Source organism: Apodemus sylvaticus, chromosome 21, assembly GCF_947179515.1.
Source record: "Apodemus sylvaticus chromosome 21, mApoSyl1.1, whole genome shotgun sequence".
NCBI classification, from domain to species: Eukaryota; Metazoa; Chordata; class Mammalia; order Rodentia; family Muridae; genus Apodemus; species Apodemus sylvaticus.
In genome coordinates this window covers 35,083,970-35,108,658 of record NC_067492.1, presented here as the reverse complement: position 1 = coordinate 35,108,658, position 24,689 = coordinate 35,083,970, and the positions used below count along the sequence as shown (strand labels likewise).

The window sequence follows — 24,689 nt, the reverse complement described above, 5'->3', positions numbered from 1 at the left end:
ACACCAGCCTGATCTACACAGTAAGTTCCAGGACAGTCAGGGCTACACAATGAGACCTTGTCTCAGGGAAAACTTTTTGAGGTGGGGAGGGGAAAGGGTCGGAGGGAGGGAGAGGGGGAGAGGCCGGAGGGAGGGAGAGGGGGAGGGGCCGGGAGAACCATTTCCTAGAGCCAGAACAGCCAACAACGGAAAAGAGCCATCAGATTTGACTTAACCGTAGTCTCTCAAACCTTGCCTTATGGGGCTTTGAGTTAGCCCCATAAACTCAGTTTTTAAAAAATGGTTGGGAATAAATTTGGCAAACGGATGCAGTACACCTAAACTGGAGCTGTTGCTCACCAGACACTGGACGTTTGTCAAAATCACATTTCTAATTAGAGAATTCATAAGCTTGTTTTCCAGGTGAGGGATCCCACAGGGAAGTCCACCAGTGGAAAGGGGAGAGACTGCTTCTGCCTTTTCTCCAAATCCCAATTTCCTTTTCCACACGATGTTACTAGGCCAGGCACTGCACATGTTTTATCTTCCTTCAGCCCGTGAGAGGGTTCAAACCAGCCATTCCTAAGGTCCTTTGCCAGGTCTCCTGCTTCTGAGAGGTGGGAGGGGGTGGAGGCAGTCAGAGAGCCTACTCCAGGAACGACCACCCCCAAGTAAGGAAAGCACACTTCCCTCGCCTGTGTGGAGGTGCTAAGGCGAGCTGCCCTGGCTCCCACGGTTCTCGAGTGCCATCACCAATTCCTCCAGTTAACTACACTGGGGCTGACTTTGGGCTGGACGAAGTTACCGTGGGCCTTCGGGCCCCGTAGCATCCACACTGGAGTAAAAGTCTAGCCCAAGCTTCATTGGGGAAGGTTTGTCCTTCCACCCAGAGTTTTTTTCATAACAGAGACCAAATATAGTGGGCTTTTCTTGGAAACGAAATATGTGTACACTTGGAGCCGGAGCCCTCAGCCCAACACAGAAACTCAGAAAAAAAAAAAAAAAGAAAAAAAACTAGTAATTTGCTCATATTTACCCGGCAGGGAGTAGGGATGCAGACTCACAGGCCTTGTAAGTGTGCGCTCTAGGTTGCATGCAGCACTAGAGGCGCCCCGGAGGCGCCCTAAACCCAGATTTCTCGACTGAGGAAATTTACTAGTCTAAAGCACTCTGGGGCTTGCGTGCGGTGCTATGCGTGTGTAGGTTCTAACGAGCGAGCGCCACAGTGGCACAGGTTCTATCAGTTCACCAAGTGGGTCCTGGGAATCCAAGCCTTGTCTCCGCACTTTGATGGTGGCCAGGGCCCTTACCCTCTGAGCCATCTTACTTGCTCCTCCAATTTCTTTTTTCCCCCCAGAGTTTTATTACCATGTTTAAAAACTTAAAGCAGTACTTCAGCTCCTTACCTAAGTCCTTTTCCGGCCCACTTTGATCTGAACGTCCTATCCCACCGGATAGCTGGAGAGATCTACAAGCTGCCCTCCAAGGGAGATCTCGCCTTCCTTGCGCCCTCCCTCAGCATAGGGTCGAGTTATGGGGTCACTCCTGCTCCCCAGAGATAGGGGCTGAGCAAGCTAGGAGAGGTTTGCTGCCACCAGGAAATTTGGAGAAGTGTCACCCACCTGCCCAGACGCCACAGTCCGCACCTGCTCCTGAGAAGCCTCGAGTTAGGTACCGCCCCCAGCCTCCGCCTGGCTTTGCGCACAGGGAGCACACTGGCCCTTTAAGAACGGCGGCTCCCGCCGCGCACTGGGAGTAGAGCTGCGGAACCAAACTCGCCGGGGACGCCGGGCGCTGGCTAGCTGGCTGGCGGGCTCGTCGCTCTCTCGGGCCGGTTCCCTGCACCCCTCTCGGGACTGCCTGGGGGATCCAGGCCCGATTGGGCGCGGCAACTAGTGAAGTCGCCAGAGGGGAGCGCGCGCTCTGGGTAGCGCGGGGGGACCTTGGGCATGGACAGAGAGAGCCGGGCGCACAGGGGGCGCCGCGGGACCGGGCGGCCGGAGCGCTGAGCCAGACAAAGGCTCTGGAGTTGTGCTTGCTCCCGGGGGCCGGGGCCAGGGCGCACCGCCCCGACGCTGCGAGACTCTGCGGCGTGCAGCTCGACCGGTCCCCTTCTCCAGCGGGCGAGTCCCCGCGTGCTCCGACCTGCCCTGCCCGCTTCTCTCCCGGTCTGGGAATTTGCAGAGGGGACCTGAGCTGCTCCGGCAGACACCGGGAGCCCGAGGTCCGCCGCGCGCCCGCGGGGCCGGGAGCCAGGGAGCGTCGCAAGTTTCCCAGCCTCGTGCGAGAACGCGGTGCCGGCCAGCGAGCTAGCCCGGCGTGCAGCGCTCGGGACCCGGCTGGCTGCCCAAGAGCATGGGCAGCGACCGGAGCGCTCTCGGACGGCCAGGCTGCACTGGCAGCTGCCTCAGCAGCCGAGCTTCGCTGATCCCGCTGCTACTGGTGCTTCTGGACTGCCTGGGCCATGGTACAGCATCTGAAGACGCCGAAGTGTATGCCGCTGAGGTAAGAACCCGGGGAATGTAGTGCGGACCACACCCGCAGCGGGGACCTGCAGGTGGGGGAGACGCACCCGGCCTTAGGGGGATGAGGACTGATCCCGACTAGAGAGCTTGGGTAAAAGCGGGACTGGCAGGCTGCCACTCCCTGGTCAGAGCTCTGCTGCGCGTCTCTTCCCAAAGCCCTGGGAGCACAGGGCTCTCAGCTGCTGTGCACCCTGAAGCCGCTCGGGACACTGACCCGCCCTAACTTGAGTCCCTGCAGCGGCTTCCGCAGCCCATAGCCCTCGCCTCCAGTCATTTAGCCCGCGCGATTCCTCGAGAGCCGGATCCGCGCACTGTGGGCTTTACGAGTGACGAGGGGTGGGGTGCTGCGGGTAGTGAGAGCTCAGGCGGAGCAAGATCCCCGCAGCGCTCGCGCTTTGGCTGACACTCCTTTGGCTGACATCGTGCCTTCCCGGGCTGGCCAGAATGGTTGGGGGATGGGTGTGAATCTCCCAGGCTAACGACTGAATTGCAAAGGTGCTTTGGTGACTTTCTTGAGCTGAAGCATTCCCACGCCAGGGATGGGGTCTGAAGGACAGACCCTATCTTTCCGAAACACTTTTCCTACCAGCGCCCCTACGCCCAGGCCTGGGTAAAACTGGGTAGACTCCACGCCTCTTTTCTCTGGAAGCTGGGCTGACGTCCATATGCTGGCCGCTCTCTGGATTGGTCCGGCGAGTGACCAGGCGCGGTCTCCAGGCTCAGAGTCCCCACCAATACCTCCTGCTCCAGTATATGCCCCTAGCCGCGCTGCTAGCTCGGTCACCATGGGGTATCATCGAACTTTTAATGATCATTCTTTCCAGCCCTGAGAGAAAGGGAGACTTGGCGTGGAGTCTGGAGAGAGGACGAGCCAGGGGCTGCATCTTCTTTCTAGGGGCCTTGGGGCCTTGGTGCTTTTGGGCTGTCTGGAGCAATGATTTACAGACAGTGTATTCTGCCATCTCGGCCCCAAAGACTTCCCCACTTTTCTGGAGCACTTTTTGTATCTGCAGACAGCCTAATCTTCCATCCTAGCCTCGAAGATTTGCCCAAATTTCTGGTCTGCATGAGAGAGGTTTTTCCAATGGAAGTCTGTTCCCTCCCTACCCTACTTTAATAAAAACTTTGGAAGGGGGGGACCAGTTGCACCTCCAATCTTCCTCCTGCTTTGCCCTCCTCTCATCTGATCAGAGAGTTGCAGGGAGCCCAACCCAACTCACAAGGCCTTGGGGCAGAGGCTTACAGGGAGCTCCTGCTGGTAGGAAATTGTTTGCTTGTAACCAAGGTGCTGCCACCGGAGAAGATGCCAAAGAATTTCAAGTCACAGATGATTCCCCTTTGAGAGTTTGTGGCCTACACAGACCAAGCTGGACTTTGGTGGTTGTGTGTTGTGAATGGGCCTCCTGGATAGCCAGGCGCTTAGGGTTAGGGAGCCTCCTCCAACTGAGACAGTACAGCTAAGTCTACCACCACCACACATACACACACCACAGCAGAAAGCCTCGGTACCCCTGGCTAGGATTGACTCTTCCAGTACAATTTTGGCTGTGGCGGGAAGGGCCTCTGAAAGGTTGCATGTTGGAATCCACCATGGGTGGAAGGATGGATGTCTTAACCCTTAGAGATAGCTTTGATATACAGGCTGCTCTGGGAGATCCCTTAAGACTGGCCGTAATGGACCCAAAGAGTCCCTAGGCCTGTCTGCTCAGTCTAGGCCTGCCATACAGTGTCCAGATTCCTTTTGCTTTGAGCAAGGTTTTGGTTCTCACTGAAGGGAGTCCACAGCTTCAGCCCTCTGGTCAGTTCATGGCCAGGAGAACCTTGATAGCTGAACCAAGGCCCACACCCTGCCTCTTTTACCTGCCCGGGGGCAACCACAGGAATTCACTAGATTAAGGGACCAGACACTGGCCTGTGCTAGGTCTGCTACACACCTGCAGCCAGCCCCTGGTAGCCTGCCTTCCTTGGCAAAGCTACTTCTGAGCTACTCTGCCCTAGCCTCTGTCATTTTCTCCCCTGGACAGGCACTGTGATCTAGGACCCCGCTTGGAGGGTACCTGCTTGCTACCCCATCCAGACCCTGCCGGGCTCCGGGGCTATAATTTCTGGCAACCTGAGTGCCTTTGCTTTTTAAGTAGGGAAACTCTTCCTCCTGCTCCTTCCCGAAAGGCTTCTCAGCCTAGCCTGTGGAGGAGACTCAGGCTGCCAGAGTATGGTGCCACCAACACCGAAACTGGACATTCCCGCCTTTCCTGGACAGTGTCACAAGTCTTCCTGCCCCCTTCTGACTACTGAGGAAGTGAACAAAAGGGGCCGAGGAGACTGGAGTCAACTACGGTGCTCCTGGAACTCTCCGTAGACCAGGCTAGCCTCAAACTCAGCGAGCGCCACCTGCCTCTGTCTCCCTAGTTGGGATGAAAGGTGTGTGCCACCACCACCAGGCCTTTTGATCTTCAGATCTGACTGGGGTCACTATCTGTGTGCCCATCTCCTCTTATATGCTAGTGGTGGTCCTTCTAGGTTCCCTCCTCATATTAATATTCCTTCTCAACTATGGAAAAGAAACTGCACAGGCCTCAGTCTTCCCTGAAGGGAAAAGGGGTTTCACGTTAGGCTCATAGCAAGGATAATTCGGAGACTGTATCTCCACATAGCCTCAAGATGGGGGAGAACTAGTGTGCTGGGCACAGTTGAGGACTGGTGTTGGATGTAGACCATCTTTCACATTATCCCTTAACATGTCACTGTGTTTGGGAACATCCCTTGGCCCACCCACCACTGACCCCCTTGTGTGTCTCCATTGCAACAGCATATGACACTGGCCTGCCCACTGTGACCCCTGGGCACACATACTTTATATTGCCCTACCCCAAGGTTGAAGGAGACTTCTAAAAGATACCCCTAGGTATCTGTGGACAGAAAGCCTCGCAGGGTGGTGGCGGCGCACACCTTTAATCCCAGTACTTGGGAGGCAGAGGCAGGTGGATTTCTGAGTTCCAGGCCAGCCTGGTCTACAGAGTGAGTTCCAGGACAGCCAGGGCTATACAGAGAAACCCTGTCTTGAAAACCAAAAGAAAGGAAGGAAGGAAGAAAGGAAGGAAGGAAGGAAGGAAGGAAGGAAGGAAGGAAGGAAGGAAGGAAGAATGAAAGAAAGAAAGAAAGAAAGAAAGAAAGAAAGAAAGAAAGAAAGAAAGAAAAGAAAAGAAAAGAAAAGAAAGAAAAGAAAGCAAGTCAGCCTCATACTCTCACCCCTAAAGATTTTCTCTAAAAGCCCAGAAATCACTTGTGCCAGCTCAGGATGGCATGCCGTGGGTGTGGAAAGGTCTTTTCCCACCATGGATTTAGTTCTGGCTGTCCCTTTTGTGTCCCTTTTGTGTCTGGATTCAGGTGGTCCTCTGCCAATATTTTCCTGCTGGGAGTTTGGTTTCAGCCTGGGGGTTCTAAGGCAGTATCCTTAATGTCACCCCAAGATTTAGGTGGACACCAAGGCGGAAAGCCCATGGCCAGTTACACGGTACAGTGTTCCATGAGTCAGCAGAAACAAAGGGGTTAAGGACATTGCTTGAACACCTCTTCCTTGCAAAGAGAACCCTGGCAGATCCACAGCCCACGGACCCGGAGGTTAGCTGAGCATTCCCAGGCCTGTGCATATTAGCATCTTCTGGCAGGAAGAGCCCCCACCCACCCACCCACCCCAGGGCTTGAGAATTAAGGATCTGGAGCACTGCTCGATAGAGGACTTGTGTTCATTCTGAAGATGCCTAGAGACTAGCAATCAAGGGGCTAGGCCCTCTGGGGGAAGTGACAGGGTATGCACAGCCCCAGGCAAGTGTGGCAGACTTGGGTCTGCCAAGGGAAGCAAGGGGTACCTCCTACTGAACCCCATGATCCCCAAAGAGGCAAGCAGTAATAAACAGAAGGCCTGCCTTGACCTCTGCTCTCAGATGTCCTGTGTCCCATAGCCACTGATGGTTGGGTTGAGTTCCCAGAGCTCTGCGGCCTGGAGAGCAGGGTGTAGGTCAACTCTCTAAAGCTGACCCATATACCTGGAACCACATGGAGACACGAGGAGCCGAGCTCCATCCTCATCCCTCGCTTAGCATCATAACCCTCGGTAAAATTAACAGCCGAGAAGCAAGCAGCAACTCTTGTTGGCAAGTTGTTGGACCTGTCTGAACTTCAGTTTTCTTGCCTGTAATGGAACGGGTTATAATACCTGCTTGGTGGTGTTACAGGAGAAACTATTCCGTATGGGCAGTGCTGTAATACTGTGCCCGGGCACCCCGAGAGCCTCCGGCATTATTGTGTACAGTTATCGAACTAGTTCTGTCCAAGGACGTTCCAGAAGCATTTTCACATTTCTTCTTCCTTTTAATACATATGGAAGAGGAAGCTAAGCTCTCTAGGTACCTCAGGTTACATAGCCAGGTTACATAGCCAGGAATTGCAGAACTGGGAGTTTGAACCCACAGCCCTGGTCTTGGTGCCTCAGATTGGGCTAAAGATCAAATTGCAAGGGATCACCCCCTGAGTTCCTTCTAGTAGGAGCCTGATGAGATTGACCCAGATGGGAAGGTCTCTTCAGGGGTTCTGCTAAAGCTGCCCCGTTCCCTACCTGCGCTGACTCAGACCCTGCCCTGGGGAGCCCCAAGGGCCAGGTGAGACTCAAGGCCTGATCTCTAGCCAACCTTGAAAACTCTTGGCAAGCGAAGGCCCTTCCCGCCCTACCCCTCCCCTCCCATAGGCCAGAGGACCCGTTTGTTTTTCCTTCAGATTAAGGCTTGTGGGGGTGTTGGCCGGGCTGGGTAGCTGCCTCCTTCCTGCTTCTCTGGCTGGAAGTTCCCAGCTGTCACCATAACCCACAGCCTTCTTTAAGGTTCAGAGTGGGGTAGGGGCCTGTAATCTCAGATTCTTAGGATGCTGAGGCAGGAGGATTTCAAGTTTAAAGGCCACCTGGTCAAGGCCAACCTAGGCAGCTTCATGAGACCCTGTTTCAAAATAAAAAGAGTTAAAACAAAAATAAAACCCAAAACGGTCTGGGTTAGTAAGCTCAGAGGTGGAACACTTAGCAAGCATAGTTTAGGCTCTGGAACCAATCAATCCCTAATCCTAGGGGCAGGGAGGCTCATGGGTCTAGAGAGAGAGATGATGTCACCGGTGCATGTTGCAGAGTATCTGGAATTTATTTCCCAACATCCACATTAGGCATCTCACAACTGCCTCTTAGGCCTCTGGCCTCCAAGAGCACCTGAACTTTCATATAAACTTATACCAAAAAAATTTGTTTTTAAGACTCATAGTGTTTTGGGTATGATGGTATATGCTTATAACCCCAGGATTTGGAGACCTGGGGCAGAAGGGCCTGACGTTCACATTAAGAAGTAGATTAGGCTCCCCAAATGCACATGCCTTAGCATTGTTTAAATGGACTATGCTACCCCGGGAGTATCAGGCAACAAGAGTTGAGTAGTCTGGGTAGTCCCTTGTTTATGACAAGGTCTCTCTATGTAGCTCTAACCAGCCTGGCACTTGCTATGTAGACCAGGCTGGTCTTAAACTCTGCTTCCCAAGTGCTGGGATTAAAGGCATATGCCACCATGCTCAACTAATTCTGTCTTCCTTTATTGGCCTGGTGTCTAGCCATTCAGCTTTTTGTCCTGTTCCGCATGACGCCATTTCACAGAGGTGGAAACTAAGTTTCAGAGTTCTCTTAGCCAGTTTCTCATAGGCCCTTAATATGGATAAGCAACTAGGGCCTGAGCCAGGGTCTACTCAGAAACAAGGCCAAAGTTCGTTTGTATTCAGCCTTGAGGTAGGGGGGGGGGTTGGGGGCCTGCCTAAGGGTCCTTGCTGACATAGATGGAATGAGCTGCCAAGGGCACCCTGTCTCTTCAGGGGTGCCTATTGGATGAATCTGCAGCCCTGCCCCAGAGAGGTGTCTGGGCTTGGCTGCTTTGGAACACCCCCTACACACACACACACACACACACACACACACACACCTTCCACATCCCAGTGAGCCAGAATGCACCTTGCTAGTAAGAGGCCTAGCCCCGTCTCTTCCAGGGTCTGGATCCCAGATTCAGCACCTGGTTCTTCCAGTATGGTAGGCAGAGCAGAACCCTGGTTTGTTTCCAAGAATCCTCAGATCTTAGAAGGTCTGGGGCCTGATTCATCTTAGATGGTCCTGACAAGCTTCCCTTTGTACCCGGCTGAGCAAAACGTGCCTTGGGGCTGCTCAGATTACAGAAGGAGTTGAGGTGAGAGACCGAGCAGAAACCTTGAGATTGTCTTTATCACCTGAGGCCTGATAAGGCCCTGGGGGGAAGGGCTGGTGTGCTACTTCTGGACACGCCCCTAGTGTGAGCCCCAGGAGCGGGATGTTGTCCACAGCAGAGGCTCAGGCCCCAGTCCTGTCTCCCCTCTCCAGTAGTTGTTCTAGACACGGAATCATCGATCTGGGATCGGGGGGGCTCCTTCTCAGATGCACCCTCCCTGATGGCTTAGGTCTTTCCATATTGCTTCAACAGGCGTTGGGGAGGACAGCCTGGCTCAGTGCCCAGACCCAGCCAGAGACGCTGGGTGTGGAGAGGATTAGGTGCCCTACCCCAGTGCTGTGTCGTGCCATGCTGTTCCTGAGAATGGCCAGAGCCCAGCGTACTAGGCCAAGGAACTGGGAACACTGCAGAAACCTCCTGCGACCTCCCAGATCCGCTGTGTGACTGAGCAGCCAGCTCCCTGCCTCTGAACCTTGCTCTGAGAACAATGAGAACACAGACGTGTTTGTCTTTCAGGAGTGGTTGTGAGCATTAAATGGTCTGCAGCAGGTTCTCAGGTGTTGTGCTTACCGTCTCGCCTGAGGAACAGGAATTTCCCTTAGGAACTACTGTCCCTTGCCTTCCTGCTTGAGATCAGCCAGTTTCCTGCAACATCAATAGGTATAATTTTCAGATGGAGGCTGAAACTCAAAGCAATGGCTAGCATAGCCCTGCATGACTCTAGGGTCTTGGAAACATCCCACAGACACACTCCGGTCTATAGATAGGAGAGGCCTCACAGCCCTCTATCACCGGAGAGTGACCCCCATGGAAAGGGTAACAAACCGGACTCTTCCTTCACTATGCTTAGTACTGACTTCCGTGCCTCAGTTTCCCCATCAGAGAAGGACAGCTTTGCCTGCTTGCCTCACCCATGAACCTGTAGGTGATGAAGAAGACTAGGAGATACCATGCACAGGGGACAGATACCATCCACAGGACCCGGAAGGGCCTGGCTACAGCCTTCTCTCACCGTGGGACCTTGGGTGCTGTTCCTATCATTTGTCCCGAAGCAGCAGATCACCTTAGGTCTCTGGGGCGCAGGGGCCTAAGCTGCCTGTCACTATAAGGCAGTGGTGGCTACCCTGCACCCTGTTTCCCACCAGTGTGGCTAGCCTGCAGATCTTCTCACAGCCAGGAAGGTGCTGGGAAAATGGAGCACTTACTCCCAACACTAGGAAGGGAAGAAGCCCCAGGGTGCTGTCTGCTGCCCGCTGGGTGCTGGGCGGATCCGTGGCCACCTTGAGCACGCGTTTGCCAGAGGCAGGCCAGCCATTAGCTTTACTCACACGGGGAGGCTGCAGCTCTGTTCACCAGTCCCTGTCCCAGGGGTGTCACCAGCCACTTTACCCCCCCTCCCCCCCCAGCAGTGGCAGGGAGGCATGACTGATAGAGAGATGCTTCCTGGGGTCTTTAAGGCATTTAACTCTGTGAAGGAGAGCCACCAGGCTCCCCTGGGACCTGTCTGGCAGCCCTGAGCTGGCTCCGGGATGAAACAGCTCTTCTGCCAGATCCCCGCAGATCTCTGGAGCTCTTTGCTGAAAACAGGCCAGCTCCCTTTCCCTCCCAGCCCAGGGGCTCCTCCTGAGCCTCCGTCCCCAGCCTGCCCCTCTTTGTGGCTCTGCAGACAAGCTAATCAGCCCCTCCGTGGCTCTGATTGCCTGCGCTGGAGATATTTTTACCTTATGCAAATTGGTGATATGAAGGTGCCCTCATCTGTCAGCAGCCACCCCTCCCCCCTCAGCCTCCCCTCCCCCACCACACACACACACACACACACACACACACACACACACACACCAGCTCCATGCCTTTTGCCATTCGCCTGGTGGCCTTGCCCATTGGACTTTTCTACGAGGCTTCAGGAAAACTGTCCAAAAGGGAAGTGAACTCTCCACAGGAGCTTTGGAGAAGGTTTTAGTGCTGGGGAAGAACTGAGGTATTGTTGCAGTAGTGTTACCGAGTGGGTCTGGGGATGGGGGGGAGGGTCAAGAGAGTCAGTGGGAACTCCGTGGGGGCTCCTTCCTCCCCCAGCTACTGTGAGCCCTGGTCTTGCTCGTGCCTAACCAGTCTCACCAGAAGCCTAGACCTGCTGGTAGAAACAAGGTTGTCAGTCAGAGCCCCAGTCTCTTATCATCCAAAACATTTACAGGGCTTTTTGCCACTTGATCCTTGAAGAACCTCACAGATGAAGCAGGCCCTAATCCAGACTGTGCACCCCACCCCCTTTAATAAGATTGGCCCCACGCTGTACAGAACTGACACTTGATTCTTGGCTCCAGGTCTCTGTTTGCTGCTCTGCCATCCTCCAAAGTGCTCCGGTCTCTGAGTGGGACTGCACAGCCAGCCAGGCTGGGACTTGGTTCGACAGCTCTTTGCCCATTAAGCTTGGGCACTGCTGCCCCGGACTGAGTGCTACCATGTGGATGTCAGCCCAAAGCGTCTTCCATATCTAGCTTGCCTTGGGCTTCCTCGCCGTATAGCCTTCCCCTTCTAGAATGGCCTAGAAAGCGGGTCTTCCAAGTGACCAAGTAGATGTGGTAAGGACAAGGAAGGCCTCTGCTTCCTTGCTTCCATGTGGACACCATCCTGAGGGCATGAGGTGGCTCGTCTCTCTTAGCATTTCTCAGAAACATTCATCAGAATCGCAACTTCAGGTTGCTGGTGCATTCGTGGACCTAAGAGCCGTGAAGCCCCCTTTCCAGTACAGAATCTCCTGGGTACCTATAAGCTCTAGATGGTCATGTCTCCTGCAGACCCCCAAGGGGCATGCTAGAATGTACAGGAACATCTGGCAGAGTGGGTGATAGGTAGGTGGGTGGATGGATAGATGGTCAGGATGCATGGGTGGGATTTGCCTGGCAAGTTTTAAAAAGAAACTGAACACAGTTTTTGGGTACTAAGTGCCTTTCCCGGGGCTGTGCCTCTCAAGTCGTACTTTCATTTTATGTTACCTTGACGCAGGCTAGAGTTATATGAAAGGAGGAAACCCCAATTGAGAAAATATCCCTGAGCTGGGCGGTGGCGGCGCACACCTGTAATCCCAGCACTCTGGGAGGCAGAGGCAGGCAGATTTCTGAGTTTGAGGCCAGCCTGGTCTACAGAGTGAGTTCCAGGACAGCCAGGGCTATACAGAGGAACCCTGACTCGAAAAAAACAAACAAGCAAAAAAAGAAAAAGCAACAACAACAACAACAAAAAGATTTATTTATTTATTATATGTAAGTACACTGTAGCTGACTAAAGACACACCAGAAGAGGGCATCCAGTCTCATTGCAGATGGTTGTGAGCCACCATGTGGTTGCTGGGATTTGAACTCAGGACCTTTGGAAGAGCAGTCAGTGCTCTTAACCACTGAAGCATCCCTCCAGCCCGGGCATTTTCATAATTAATGATTAGGGAGGAGCCTTGCATTGTGGGTGGTACTATCCCTGGGCTGGTGGTCCTGAGTTATATAAGAAAGCAGGCTGAGCAAGCCTGTAAGCAGGACCCCTCCATGGCCTCTGCATCAGCCCCTGCCTCCAGGTTCCTGCCCTGCTTGAGTGCCTGCCCTGACTTCCTTCAGCGATGAACAGTGATATGGAAGTATAAGTCGAATAAACCCTTTCCTCCCAAAAGTCATGGTTGAAGAGACACTAGCCAGCCCAAGCATGGCAAACCTTCTCTCTGCCTTGCTACAGCTCTGTAAATTGCATTCCTAAAGCTAACCACCAAGGTCTAGTCCCTCATCTGCACCTTCCTCCTCATGAGCCTGACCAGGAAGGTGCAGCTATCAAAGTATTGGAGTCTAGCAATCAAACCCTCTTTGGCCCACCTAATTAACATGCCCAATTAAAATTTAACACAGATTTCCCCTTGTACCTTTGTAAATTGCATTTGCCTACGGGCCACGTCTGTCTCCTCTTTATCCAAAGACAGTCCCTTGTCCTTTTGGGACAAATATCCTTTCCCTCTTCTCCCTCTCCTTTATCTCCCATCCTTGTCTCTTATTCCCTACAAATTCAGGGCAAATGAATCTCCTTTGTGCTGAGAACTAGGTCTTGAGGTATCTTATACTGAATACTGGTCCCTTCAGTGGTGTTCCATCACAGCAGTGGTAACTAAGCCACCAGTGTAACAGCACACACTGGTCTTCATTTTGAAGATGAGGAAACATTCAGTGCAGACAGTAGGAGTGGGAGATGTAGGTCTCTGGGTAGGATGGTTGTCTAGCGTGCATGAAGGTCTGAGTTTGAGCCCCAGTGCTGCATGGTAGTGCACACCTGTAATATTGGGACATGGAGACAGGAAGATAAGAAATGTAAGGTTATCCTTTGGCTACATAGAAGTTAAAGGTCAGTCTGACTACAGACCCCGTTTGAAAATAAAATAAATAGATAATTCATAGCAGAGCACTGTCACATCCTCTTGTCACACCCTGCCTGAGCCTGTCTCTCTCCCACCCCCACACTCCTAGAGGTTTTAGAACCTGCTGTGTTCTCACCTGGTAAAATCTTAAAAGATTATGAACAGGCGAGTGAGATGGCTCAGCAGGTAAAGGTGTTTGCCAGCAAGCTTGAAGACCTGAATGAGACCTGAGTTTGACTCCTAGGACCCATGTGGTAGAAGGAGAGAAGCCACCTCCCCTGCCCTCCGAGTATACACCCATACATATCCAAAATAAAGCCAGACATGGTGGCATACTCTTTTAATCTCAGTACTCAGGAGACAGAGGCAGGCTAATCTCTTAGGAGTTTGAAGCCAGCCTGGTCTACAAGGCAAGTTCCAAGACAGCCAGAGCTATATAGAAGAAAGACCTTGACTCAAAAAAAGAAAAAAAAAAAAAAAAAGTAAGTACGTGTTGTGTGTGTTCTTGCAGAAGATGTGGTTCAGATAATTTACAACTATCTATAATCCACTTCTAACCTCTGTGAGCACCAGGCACTCACAGTGCACTGACATACATGCAAACAACCACTCATGCACATAAAATGAGAATTTGAAAGAACAAAACAAAGAGAAAAGGCTTATGACCCAGAAAACCATAGGCGACCAGGGCTGAACCTTCCGCTGTTATGTTAAACACTCATGCTGTTGGACTGCCTTCTAAATATTTTTTATTTAAATATTTTTATTTATTTACTTATAGATTTGGGTTGGTCTTAACTTTGATCAGAAAAGCTTCTTTGCACAGTAGGCTGTGGTTAATACAGAGACTCATCAATGGTCATAGTGCCATGTGTGTGTAACTGTGAGTGACCAGCTGCGGATGAATCACCTCTATTAACAGATCAGGGCTGGGTAGAAGATCCAGGCAGAAAGAATTACAGGCTGATGGATAGGAGGGAGAGTTGTAAAAGGCTGACTCTTGGGCGTGGCATGTCTGACAGCAGGTGTGATTACCTACTACCTACGTAAGACCTGCATAAGACCGAGCCAGTCAAAATTCCAACACAGATGGGGGTATGTTCAAAACACATTGGATAAATGTCGAAGTTTTTCAAACAATAAACAAAAACTATCATTTTTTTGTAAAATGGTGCTGGAGAGATGGCTCAGCAGGTATGAGCAGGTCCTTGCAGAGGACTTGAGCTCGGTCCCCAGTGCCATGGGATATGACTCACGGTCACCTCTAACACCAGGGACCCAACATCCTATTCTGGACTCCATGGAACCTGGATGCACACAAACTTAACAAAAAAAAAAAAAAGAATTTTTTTTTTTTTAATTAAAAAGAGGGGTTGGATTGAGCATGGTTGGTGGGTGGCACACGCCTTAATCCCAGAGCTTGAGAGACAGAGGCAGACAAATCTCTGTGAGTTTGAGGCCAGCCTGGTCTACAAAGCAAGTTCCAGGACAGCTTAGGCTATACAGAGAAACCCTGTCTCAAAACCTCACCTCCTCACTCCCCCGCCCACCCGCCCCCCATCCACACACACCCAAAGCTGGAGAAGATGGCTCAGAGTATTTGCTGCTTGTGCAAAGGACCAGATTTTGGTCCTCAGCACCTGCATCCAGTGGCTCACAACCTCCTGTAATTACTGTTCCAAGGGACCCAGTGCCCTCTTAACAAAGAGAGATTTCTGAAAACTACTGGAGGGTCCCCAGCAGCCTGCCTGGAGCAGAAAGATCCCCTGCGGAGAGGCAGGGGGATGGCAGGGAATACCGTGCCAGGCTGCAGGAATGAAGCAGGAGAGCTGAGGTGTGGCTTGGTGGGGGAGGGGTTTCTGCGCCCTGGAAGAACTGAACTTTGCTTTGGGAGGTCTGGGACTGAGCGGACCTGGTTTGGCTCCTTTGCAGAACTGGCTGCGGCTGTACGGCTACCTACCCCAGCCCAGCCGCCACATGTCCACCATGCGCTCTGCCCAGATCCTGGCTTCTGCCCTCGCGGAGATGCAGAGTTTCTATGGGATCCCTGTCACGGGCGTGCTTGATGAAGAGACGAAAAGGTGAGCCCGAGTCCCTCCGGGTGACCCCTCCCAGACCCCATGGACCTCCAGGCTGCTCTGAGGAGCCTTTGGTCTATGACATTTTCAGAGGAGGATGGCCTGGATAAGGAATGGCAAATGATTTGATCTTCACGCTGATGCCTAGTGTTTACTGTGGTTGTCTGAAGCCTTATGCTAAGAAAGATAAGAGAGAGGCTGGAGAGCTAAGATTGCTGATTGCTTATGCAGAGGACCCGGGTTCAGTTCCCAGTACCCACAGGAGACAGCTCGCAACCACCTGTAACTCCAGGTCCTGAGTATCTCTGAGAACCTCAACAAACACCTGTATGTACATAATGCACATAAATTCATGCAAGCACACATACGTACACATATATACACATACATACACATACATACAAAATAGATAAATAAGTAAAAAAAAAAAAAACAGGGGCTCAGCGGTTAAGAGCACTGACTGCTCTTCCGGAGGTTATGAGTTCAAATCCCAGCAACCACATGGTGGCTCACAATCATCTAGAATGAGAAACAAATAAAAAAATAAAACCTATTGGCTGGAGCAAGCATGGCCAGAGCAAGAGGGAGAAGAGAAGGGGAAAAAAAAAGAGAGATGAGATGGATATAATCCATCTTTGGCAGGAAGAGCATTATGTTCGATTAGTGATGCCTGCTACAGGCATGGGAATGGGATGTGCAGTACCAAACCCCTGGTTGGGACAACCTAGCCAGGTCTTACTTTATTAGAATCGATAGGACCTACAGATATATTGACAAGCACAGAGCTTGACATAACTGGGACAGGAGGCCTCAAGAGACCCCAGCCCATGGTTGGGTTATACACAAGAGCAGGAACAGGAGCACACATTTTGAGTCACTGCTAAGTGATCAGTCTTCTTAAAATGGAATCTCTTTACCCACTATTCTGGAAGCCAGAGACTCTCCCACCCCCAAGACATCCCTGTAAGGGAAAACTGGGAAGCTAGAGGCTACCTGGAAGAGATAACCCAAAGCTGACCTCTCTCTATCTGTGGCCTAGGTGGATGAAGCGGCCCCGCTGTGGGGTTCCTGATCAGTTTGGGGTACGTGTGAAAGCCAACCTGCGGCGGCGGAAGCGTTACACCCTGACAGGAAAAACGTGGAACAACTACCACCTGACCTTCAGGTACAGGCCCAGCTCCGAGGAGGGGCACTATGCCTCCCCTCTCAGAGGCACTTGGACTTTCTTTCCCAGAAGTGTACCAAAAGAGGTCTGGCTAGCCACGCTAATGGTCTCAGCTCACAGTCCAGGGCCTCCCTCCAGGGAAAGCTGGGTCGCTTTCAAGTATCTCCTGCTTGGCCTGATATCTGGCCCCAGTTGGCTATCCTGACCTAATGTGGCCAGAGGAGCTCTGGAATCCATATGGTCAGTAGGTGTGGGGGTCAAACGTCCTGCTTTCACCCAGGCCTCAGATCCCTGAGTGAATTCATGGTCCACCCAGTCAGCCCCCTCCCTCCTTGTGGTTTATGTCAGTCTATCTGCCCCAGCAGCTGAGTCTGATCCTCAGGGAAGGTGCAGGCTGTCTGCTTCACATGCAGTTCTAGAGCCTTCTAGACCAGTGGTTCTCAACATGCATGTGGGCTGTAACCCCTCAGGAGTGGCATATCAGTTATCATGCATATCAGATATTTACATCATAATTCATAACAGTAGCAAAGCAACACAACGAGTTTAGGGTTGCGGGGTCACCATACCATGAGGATTTGTATTAAAGGGTCGGAGTATTAGGAAGATTGAGAACCCCCTGCTCTGGGCTGTATAGCCTTCATGTAGTATCTCACTTAATCCTCTCAAGGAGCCCCCCCACACACATACACACACAAAGACAGTATTAGTCCCTCCCCTTCTGCTGTCTTTCAAATAAACTGAAACTGTCAAGTCAAATGTCCAAGGTCACACAGCTAAAGTTAGGGTCTGCCTGGCCCTGGGGTCCATATTCAGAGTGGCTTGGCCTGTTTCCCAGACCTCTGCTGCACCTATCCCATGGCCACAAAGAACCTGGACTTTCTTTTACTTACTATTTTTACTACCTTTTTGTTTTGAGATTTGGAGTTGGCGAGGGGTGGGGAGGGGGGTTGCTAAGATGAAGTCAGGTCCTCAGGTAATACCCAGGATGCCCTCAGGCTTGCTATGTAGCGGAAGCTAACCTTGAACTCCCAACCTTACTCCCTCTAACTTCCAAGTGGTGGGATTTCAGGCGTACACTACCATACCCACCTCCCTTACTGTATTGTTTTTCTCTTTGTTTATTTTTGGGTTTTCAAGACAGGGTCTCCCTGTGTAGCTCTGGCTATCCTGGAACTTACTCCACAGACCAGCAGGCCTTGAACTTTGAGGTCCACTTGCTCCAGCCTCACTGTCTTTCTTAAATTTGTTTGTCTTTTCTCATGAACACTTAGGGTCATATCTTAATAAATGACTGGACGTGACAAGTTCTGTTTTGGGTTTTTTTTTTTTTTTTTTTTTTTTTTTTTTTTTGAGATAGGGTTTCTCTGTGTAGCCCTGGCTGTCCTGGAACTCACTCTGTAGACCAGGCTGGCCTCGAACTCAGAGATCTACCTGCCTCTACCTCCCAAGTGCTGGGATTACAGGTGTGTACCACCACTGCCCGGCTGTATGTGACAAGTTCTAATTCATGTCTAAGAGCAGATAGTGTGGCAGCCTTGTGTACTCTCGGGAAGGTAGCGGCAACGGACGGTGTTCCATAGGCCCCATGTCCATCCTTACCTCCCCGCCCACCCGCAGCATCCAGAACTACACCGAGAAGCTGGGCTGGTACAACTCCATGGAGGCGGTGCGCAGGGCATTCCAAGTGTGGGAGCAGGTCACGCCCTTGGTCTTCCAGGAAGTGTCCTATGATGACATTCGGCTGCGACGGCGAGCGGAGGCTGACATCATGGTCCTCTTTGCTTCTGGCTTCCATGGCGACAGCTCACCGTTTGATGGTGTGGGTGGCTTTCTGGCCCACGCTTATTTCCCCGGCCCTGGTCTGGGTGGGGACACCCATTTCGACGCAGATGAACCCTGGACCTTCTCCAGCACTGACCTGCATGGTGAGGACAGCTGGCGGGGTGGGAGCAGGCCAGGCAGTGTCTAAGCTTGGCCGGCCCCTCCAGCTCTGTAGCTTCAGGCTCAGGAGGAGAGAATGTCCCCCATTCATGACCCTGGAGCCCCATACTTAATCTCAATCTGTTGTCCTACCAAGGAAAGGCGGGGAAGAGAAGGGGATGTTGGGCCCATTTCTCAGATGGGGAAAATTAGAAGCCAGACATAAGAGAAGCACAGCCCCATCCAAGAGAGAAGCCAGAGTAGGGTCTGTGGCAGCCTGGAGGGCCTAGGATGACCCGGAGTGACCGCATGTGACTTCACGACAGGAATCAGCCTCTTCCTGGTGGCCGTGCACGAGCTGGGCCACGCCCTGGGGCTGGAGCACTCGAGCAACCCCAGCGCTATCATGGCGCCCTTCTACCAGTGGATGGACACCGACAACTTCCAGCTGCCCGAGGATGACCTGAGGGGCATCCAGCAGCTGTATGGTGAGTAGGCTGTGCCCAGCTGGCCGTGCGAGACAGGCGCTACGCTGCCCCCATTCTATAGGCAGGAAAACCGAGGCCCAGTCACTTTCCCATAGCCCACATGGTGGCTCTTGTGGAGCTGCAAGGAGGATGTAGGTGGCCTATCTCAGTTCCCTCCTCCCTTTAGCACTGTCCCACCTAGACTGAGGGGGTCCCAAGGACCCATAGATGTGAGTCTGTTCCCAGCACTTCCCAGAATTCCCAGTGGATTTGAGACTGCTGCCTGTCTAGCCCAGACTGTCCTTAGCAAATCTACAGTGGCAGATCTCCCCAAGGCCAGCTGTTCTGTCAGCCTCCTTGGGGACACCTGACAGATATACCTTCCTCCATGCCCAGCAATTCGCTAATGAACTGTGCATCAGGTGCCAAAGCTAGTGCTCTCTGCTCCCTCTACAGGTGCCTTACTGCCTAGGGCCTGGCAAGGCCAGGAGAGTGTTCTCAGGCAAAGCAGAAGCAGGTAGCCTCCCATCCAGCAGAGAAGTTAAGAAAAAGATTGTGTGGAGGAGGCTGGGGGGTGCAGGGTGGGGGAAATGATCTGGTAGAGGAAGAAGTCTTCTCTGGATAGACAGGCCCCTGTACCCGGAGAGGGGGCCCAAGTCTCTCCAGGCTGGGAGGCTCAGGACTCCAGCATTTTGTATAGAAGAGCCTGGCCTCCAGGCTGGGCTCTGCGTTGGTTTTCTCACTGCCTGATCCCCTCCTCTCTGTAGGCTCTCCAGATGGTAAGCCACAGCCCACCCGGCCTCTCCCCACTGTGAGGCCCCGGCGGCCAGGACGGCCAGACCACCAGCCACCTCGGCCTCCCCAGCCACCACATCCAGGTGGGAAGCCAGAGAGGCCCCCCAAACCAGGGCCCCCACCCCAGCCCCGAGCCACAGAGAGGCCTGACCAGTATGGCCCCAACATCTGCGATGGCAACTTCGACACAGTGGCCGTGCTCCGTGGAGAGATGTTTGTGTTCAAGGTCTGGCCCTACCCTCCTCAGTGCCCCCCTCCCCTCCCCTCTCCTTCCCTCCCATAGCCTCTCTAAGCCTGTTCAGAGCCTTGCCTGGCTCCTCCCTTCCTAACAGCTTCTGGGTGCTTACTAGACCCTAGACCAGGAAGAAACCAACCCAAGAAAACAAGGGACTTGTCAAGGTCACACAGCAATCAGGTTCCTGTTCCCCAGCCCAAAGCTCCATCTGTGGAGCTGCCTGGCTCCTCAGGGTCTTGATGGCCTGTCTGACAGATCACCCCTGACCTGGGAAGGAGCAGAGGAAGCACAGCTCCCACCCTGAGCCAGGGTACCTTGCACATACTGCCCCGCCCGTCAATACCCACCCTCCTCCACAGGGCCGCTGGTTCTGGCGAGTGCGGCACAACCGAGTTCTGGACAACTACCCCATGCCAATCGGCCATTTCTGGCGCGGTCTGCCCGGGAACATCAGTGCTGCCTACGAGCGTCAGGATGGGCATTTTGTCTTTTTCAAAGGTAAGCAGGATGCTGCGAGAGAGACCGGGCAGCCTCTGTGCCCTGTTGGATCTAGGAAAGAAGAGAGTCCTGAGATTCCCATCCCCATTGTGGGCTGACTCAACACCTGAAGGGAGCACCTGAAGGGAGAGTGGAGAGACAGACATGAGGCTGGGGGATGAGGCAGTCTTAGATCCTGCAGGCCAGGGCTGCCTGGATTACGAATGTATCCCTGCCCATCTTCTGCAGTCTAGAAGCTCCACGACATAGCCCACATCTCTGCCTCTTGTTCTCCTGGGAATGAATCCCATAGTGCAAGCTGTCCTTTGTAAGAACAGGTCTCTAAATCCAATTGGTCAGCATCTCTGCATCTGTCTGCAGGAGGAAAGCCTTGTGGGGCAGTACCCCTGAGAGATCAGCTGTCTCTCCCCATCCCCACCCCCTTAGGCAGGAATTCTCTGAACACAGGGCTGGGCTCAAACTGAAATGGGAAGTTCTAGACTTGGTACCATAAAGGTCTGGTGAGACTCGGCTCCCGGGCCTAGAGGAGGTGTCCTGGTGAACAGAGGTTCATAGTGAGTGTATAAGTCAGGCCGGTGGCAGCAGTTGACCTGGACACAGAGAAATGAGCTTCTCACGGGTGTCCGTGAGGATAGGCATAGATGCGCGTGGAGTATCATGCTGAGTGTGTGTCTACATAGAGATGGGCAGCGATGGTGTGAATGGATGGCGGACTCGGGAAAGCATCTCCTCCACTACTTGCACCCCCAGTCCAGGCCCATCCTCACACAGCCTACTGCTCCCCGTGCAGGTAACCGCTACTGGCTTTTCCGAGAAGCCAATCTGGAGCCTGGCTACCCACAGCCGCTGAGCAGCTATGGGACAGACATCCCCTATGACCGCATCGACACAGCCATCTGGTGGGAGCCCACAGGTCACACCTTCTTCTTTCAAGCAGACAGGTGAGCGGTTTGCCATGTGTGCCCTTTTTTTTTCCTTAAAGGAGGAGGCTCAGGCCAGGCCCTGTCATTTTCAGACCTGCCCAGAGAGAGCCTATAGGGGGAAAGACCCAAGCCGGGCCTCCAGGGTCAGAGCCTGATACTTCTGGTCATAGGTACTGGCGTTTCAATGAGGAGACACAGCATGGAGACCCTGGCTACCCCAAGCCTATCAGTGTCTGGCAGGGGATCCCCACCTCTCCCAAAGGAGCCTTCCTCAGCAATGATGCAGGTACCGGATCATCCCCTCCCAGAGGACCCAACACTTGCCACATACTCTACTACATTCCTAGGATACGGGGCTTGTCCAAGGTCCCATGCCATTGTGATGGCATGGAAGGGGGACCTAGCTGTGTCATGTTCCAGCATGACATCCTGCCTGACCTGCATCATGACTGTCCTCTTCTGAGGGACCCCCAGCCCCACAGCTAGAGAGGCTGCTATCTGGGTGCCTCCCATGTCTGTCTATGTCTAGAGCTAAAGCTAGGAACTCTAAACCTCAGGGTAGTGGTTCAGAGCACTGGGAGAAAGTCCACTCACGGACGTGCAAAAGAAGCCCTAATACCTGCCACTGTAACTGAGTGACAGGAGCTGTGACTCCATTAGTTCTCCAGCAGGGCCTATGGATGTCTGATTGTTTATCAGGGACTCTGATGTTCAGGGCGGACCTGCCAGCTTTGCCGGTACTCTGCCTGACCACCTGCTTCGGTGTGCAGGCATGTCACTGTGCTCAGTAAAGCCCAGACACGCCCCCATGCTTCAAACCTCGCCCTTCCTGGTGTCGGTGGGATGCATGCAGGATGCTGGAGGCCAGAGATCTGGTCCAGAGCAGCTCCGGATTGTTCTCTGGTTTGGTTTCGCTGCGGGAAGACCCAGGACCATTTAACATGCTCCACATTCTACCACCAAGTGACACACTTTCCCCAGCCTGAAGTCATTCTGGCCTGTCTCTTCCTGTAGCTTACACCTACTTCTACAAGGGCACCAAGTACTGGAAATTCAACAACGAGCGCCTGCGGATGGAACCTGGCCACCCCAAATCCATCCTGCGGGACTTCATGGGTTGCCAGGAGCACGTGGAGCCCCGATCACGATGGCCCGATGTGGCTCGTCCGCCCTTCAACCCCAACGGGGGCGCCGAACCTGAGGCGGATAGTGACAGCCAGGAAGAGGATGTGGGCGACAAGGATGAGGGCAGCCGCGTGGTGGTGCAGATGGAGGAGGTGGTGCGGACCGTGAACGTGGTGATGGTGTTGGTCCCCTTGCTGCTGCTGCTCTGCATCCTGGGCCTGGCCTTTGCTCTGGTGCAGATGCAGCGCAAGGGCGCACCCCGCATGCTGCTCTACTGCAAGCGCTCGCTGCAGGAGTGGGTGTGATCATGTGGCACCCGCAGCACCCGGTGCTCAGGTCCGCAGGGCCAGGCGTGGGGATCCCAGATGCTCCCTCAGCGCAGCGGGATGCCCTCCTAGCCACACACGTCCCCCTGCCAGCCCTGCCCCACCCCCACCCTCCTTTATTTATGCCCAGGTGCCTCTTCTCTTCCGCACCTCCCTCAGCCTTTGTTTCTGCTTTCCTGACTCGGGCCAGGAGATGCTTAGAGATCTCTGAGTGGACCCCCGCCAAGCAGGAACGAAGGGACAGAGGCTCACATCTCTAGAAGACCGCAGAGGACTGGGAAGCCAAGGGCTGGGAAGCGTCTTCAGCTCTGGCTGGTCAGCTTGAACCTCAGTCCTCCTCCCATGACAAGAGCTGTGTTTGCCTTGAAGGAGCCCAGCGGGGGCTCTACCCTCCTGAATTTGCCTTAGGGAGAGTATATGGCCGAGGGGCCACCCTGATGACCCTGATGAGCCTTCCTTCTTAGGCTACTAAGAAGCCCAGAGGCCTGAACGCCCTCCCTTCCCCTGTCCTAGCATCCCGCAACTTCTTTCCTCTAGGAAGGGCCCTGGACCTGTCTCACCAAGGACCAAAGGGAGCCTACTGAGCTCCCCTCCCGATGCTAGTGACTAGCCCCTCCCCTAGGCTGCCCATAGGAGACAGGGCACTCCCCCACCTTCTGGCTTCTGTCTTTTTGTCCCAGCCCTTGGAGACACGGGGGCAGGCACACCCGCTAGGGTACCAGAGGTCCCTGGGTAGTGTGATAGTACGGCTGCTCAGCAGGTCCCAGACCAGGCTTGTGGGCTTCCTCCCTTCCAGATCCCTGTCCCCACACAACACTACTAGGCTCAGGCTAGCAACCCCCCCCCCCACACACACACACAGAGTCTGTGGAACCCCCAAAGGAATCCACTAAGGCCTGGGAAGTCCGTCCTAAGGGTGAAAGGCGGCCTCCCTTCCTCTCTTCATCCCAGAGTCAGCGGGAGGCTTCTGTGGGAAATGGTACTGTACAGCTGGCTCTGTCTCCTCAGCCTCCCAAAGGCCTTGAGCAGCAAAGGGCAGCCTCCCAGGATCCTCTGGGTCACCACCTCTTTCCAAGTGGTGGATTCTTATAGCCTGGCACTAGAGGTGACAGATGGGAGGGGCGTGTCCAGCAACACTCTGGACATCACCTCTGCAGAACCTGAGAGCCAGCAAGGGGTGGGGCGTCCACCCCCCATCGTTTAGTTCTGTAAATAATCGGCACTGATTAAATGTACAGCCAGCGAGTGTGGCTGCATTTGTATGCCTAGACTGTAGCACGCAGCAAGGAAGACCTCTTTGGCAGGGGCCAAGCTGGGATGCTGAGAAATACTCTACTCTCAGTTTGGTAGGACCTTTGGGATGGGGTCCAGGGGGCCCAGGGAAGAATGTGGGGGGAACAATAAGGGGGCTGGCTGGGCTAAGTCCCAGAACTGGGTTTATATGGCATTTGGTAGTGATAAGAGGACGGCCCAGCTTCCCAAAGTACTCCACATCTGGAGGGATGGGAGGAGCCAGACAAGGCCACCCAGTCATCCCACCCACCTGGATTGGGTTTGGGACGACCTGAGAGGTGACTTGAACGAGAACTCAGGGATGGGCCTGGAGAGAGCTGGGTAATGGGGCCCCTTTGCCTCCTTCCATGCTCAGAGAATAAAATGCACTAGAACCTGCTGCCTTGTCTGCAGGGCCAGAAAACCCCACCACAGGTCCCAAGATGGCAAAAACTGGGGTGCTGTGGGCCTGGGCGTGGCTGGTGAACCGGGGTTCCAGCTGAAGCTCCCCGTGTCAATGCTCAATCCTAAGCCAAGTCGGAGCCTCCCTCCCATTGCTTTACCAGGCCCGGCTGCTAAGTCATCAGCAAGGTCCGTCACCAGTTCTCCCTATCCAGACTCCCCACCCCACCCCTTCCTCTCTTTGTATAGGAATGGCCTGAGGAGAATTGGAAGGGTTGGCCCTTAGCGCACAGCTTCCCACTCATCCAGGA

At 53.6% G+C, this 24,689-nt stretch overlaps 1 protein-coding gene across 1 annotated transcript; it reads left to right on the top strand.

Annotated features, from left to right (window-relative positions):
* Nucleotides 1-1,743: 1,743 nt before the first annotated feature.
* Nucleotides 1,744-23,972, top strand: Mmp15 (matrix metallopeptidase 15). Its single transcript, XM_052166889.1, has 10 exons — nucleotides 1,744-2,484; nucleotides 15,102-15,250; nucleotides 16,287-16,412; nucleotides 18,033-18,340; nucleotides 18,662-18,823; nucleotides 19,570-19,823; nucleotides 20,192-20,330; nucleotides 21,121-21,271; nucleotides 21,424-21,539; nucleotides 22,268-23,972. The coding sequence occupies exons 1-10, from the start codon at nucleotides 2,335-2,337 to the stop codon at nucleotides 22,681-22,683; spliced, it is 1,971 nt and encodes a 656-aa protein (XP_052022849.1). The 5' UTR covers nucleotides 1,744-2,334; the 3' UTR covers nucleotides 22,684-23,972.
* The last annotated feature ends 717 nt before the right edge of the window (nucleotides 23,973-24,689 follow it).

Coding starts and splice junctions, on each gene's coding strand:
- Mmp15 (XM_052166889.1), top strand. CDS start 2,335: ATGGGCAGCGACCGGAGCGCTCTCGGACGGCCAGGCTGCACTGGCAGC. Junction 20,331..21,120: donor GCATTTTGTCTTTTTCAAAG/GTAAGCAGGATG, acceptor CTCCCCGTGCAG/GTAACCGCTACTGGCTTTTC. Junction 21,540..22,267: donor CTTCCTCAGCAATGATGCAG/GTACCGGATCAT, acceptor CTCTTCCTGTAG/CTTACACCTACTTCTACAAG.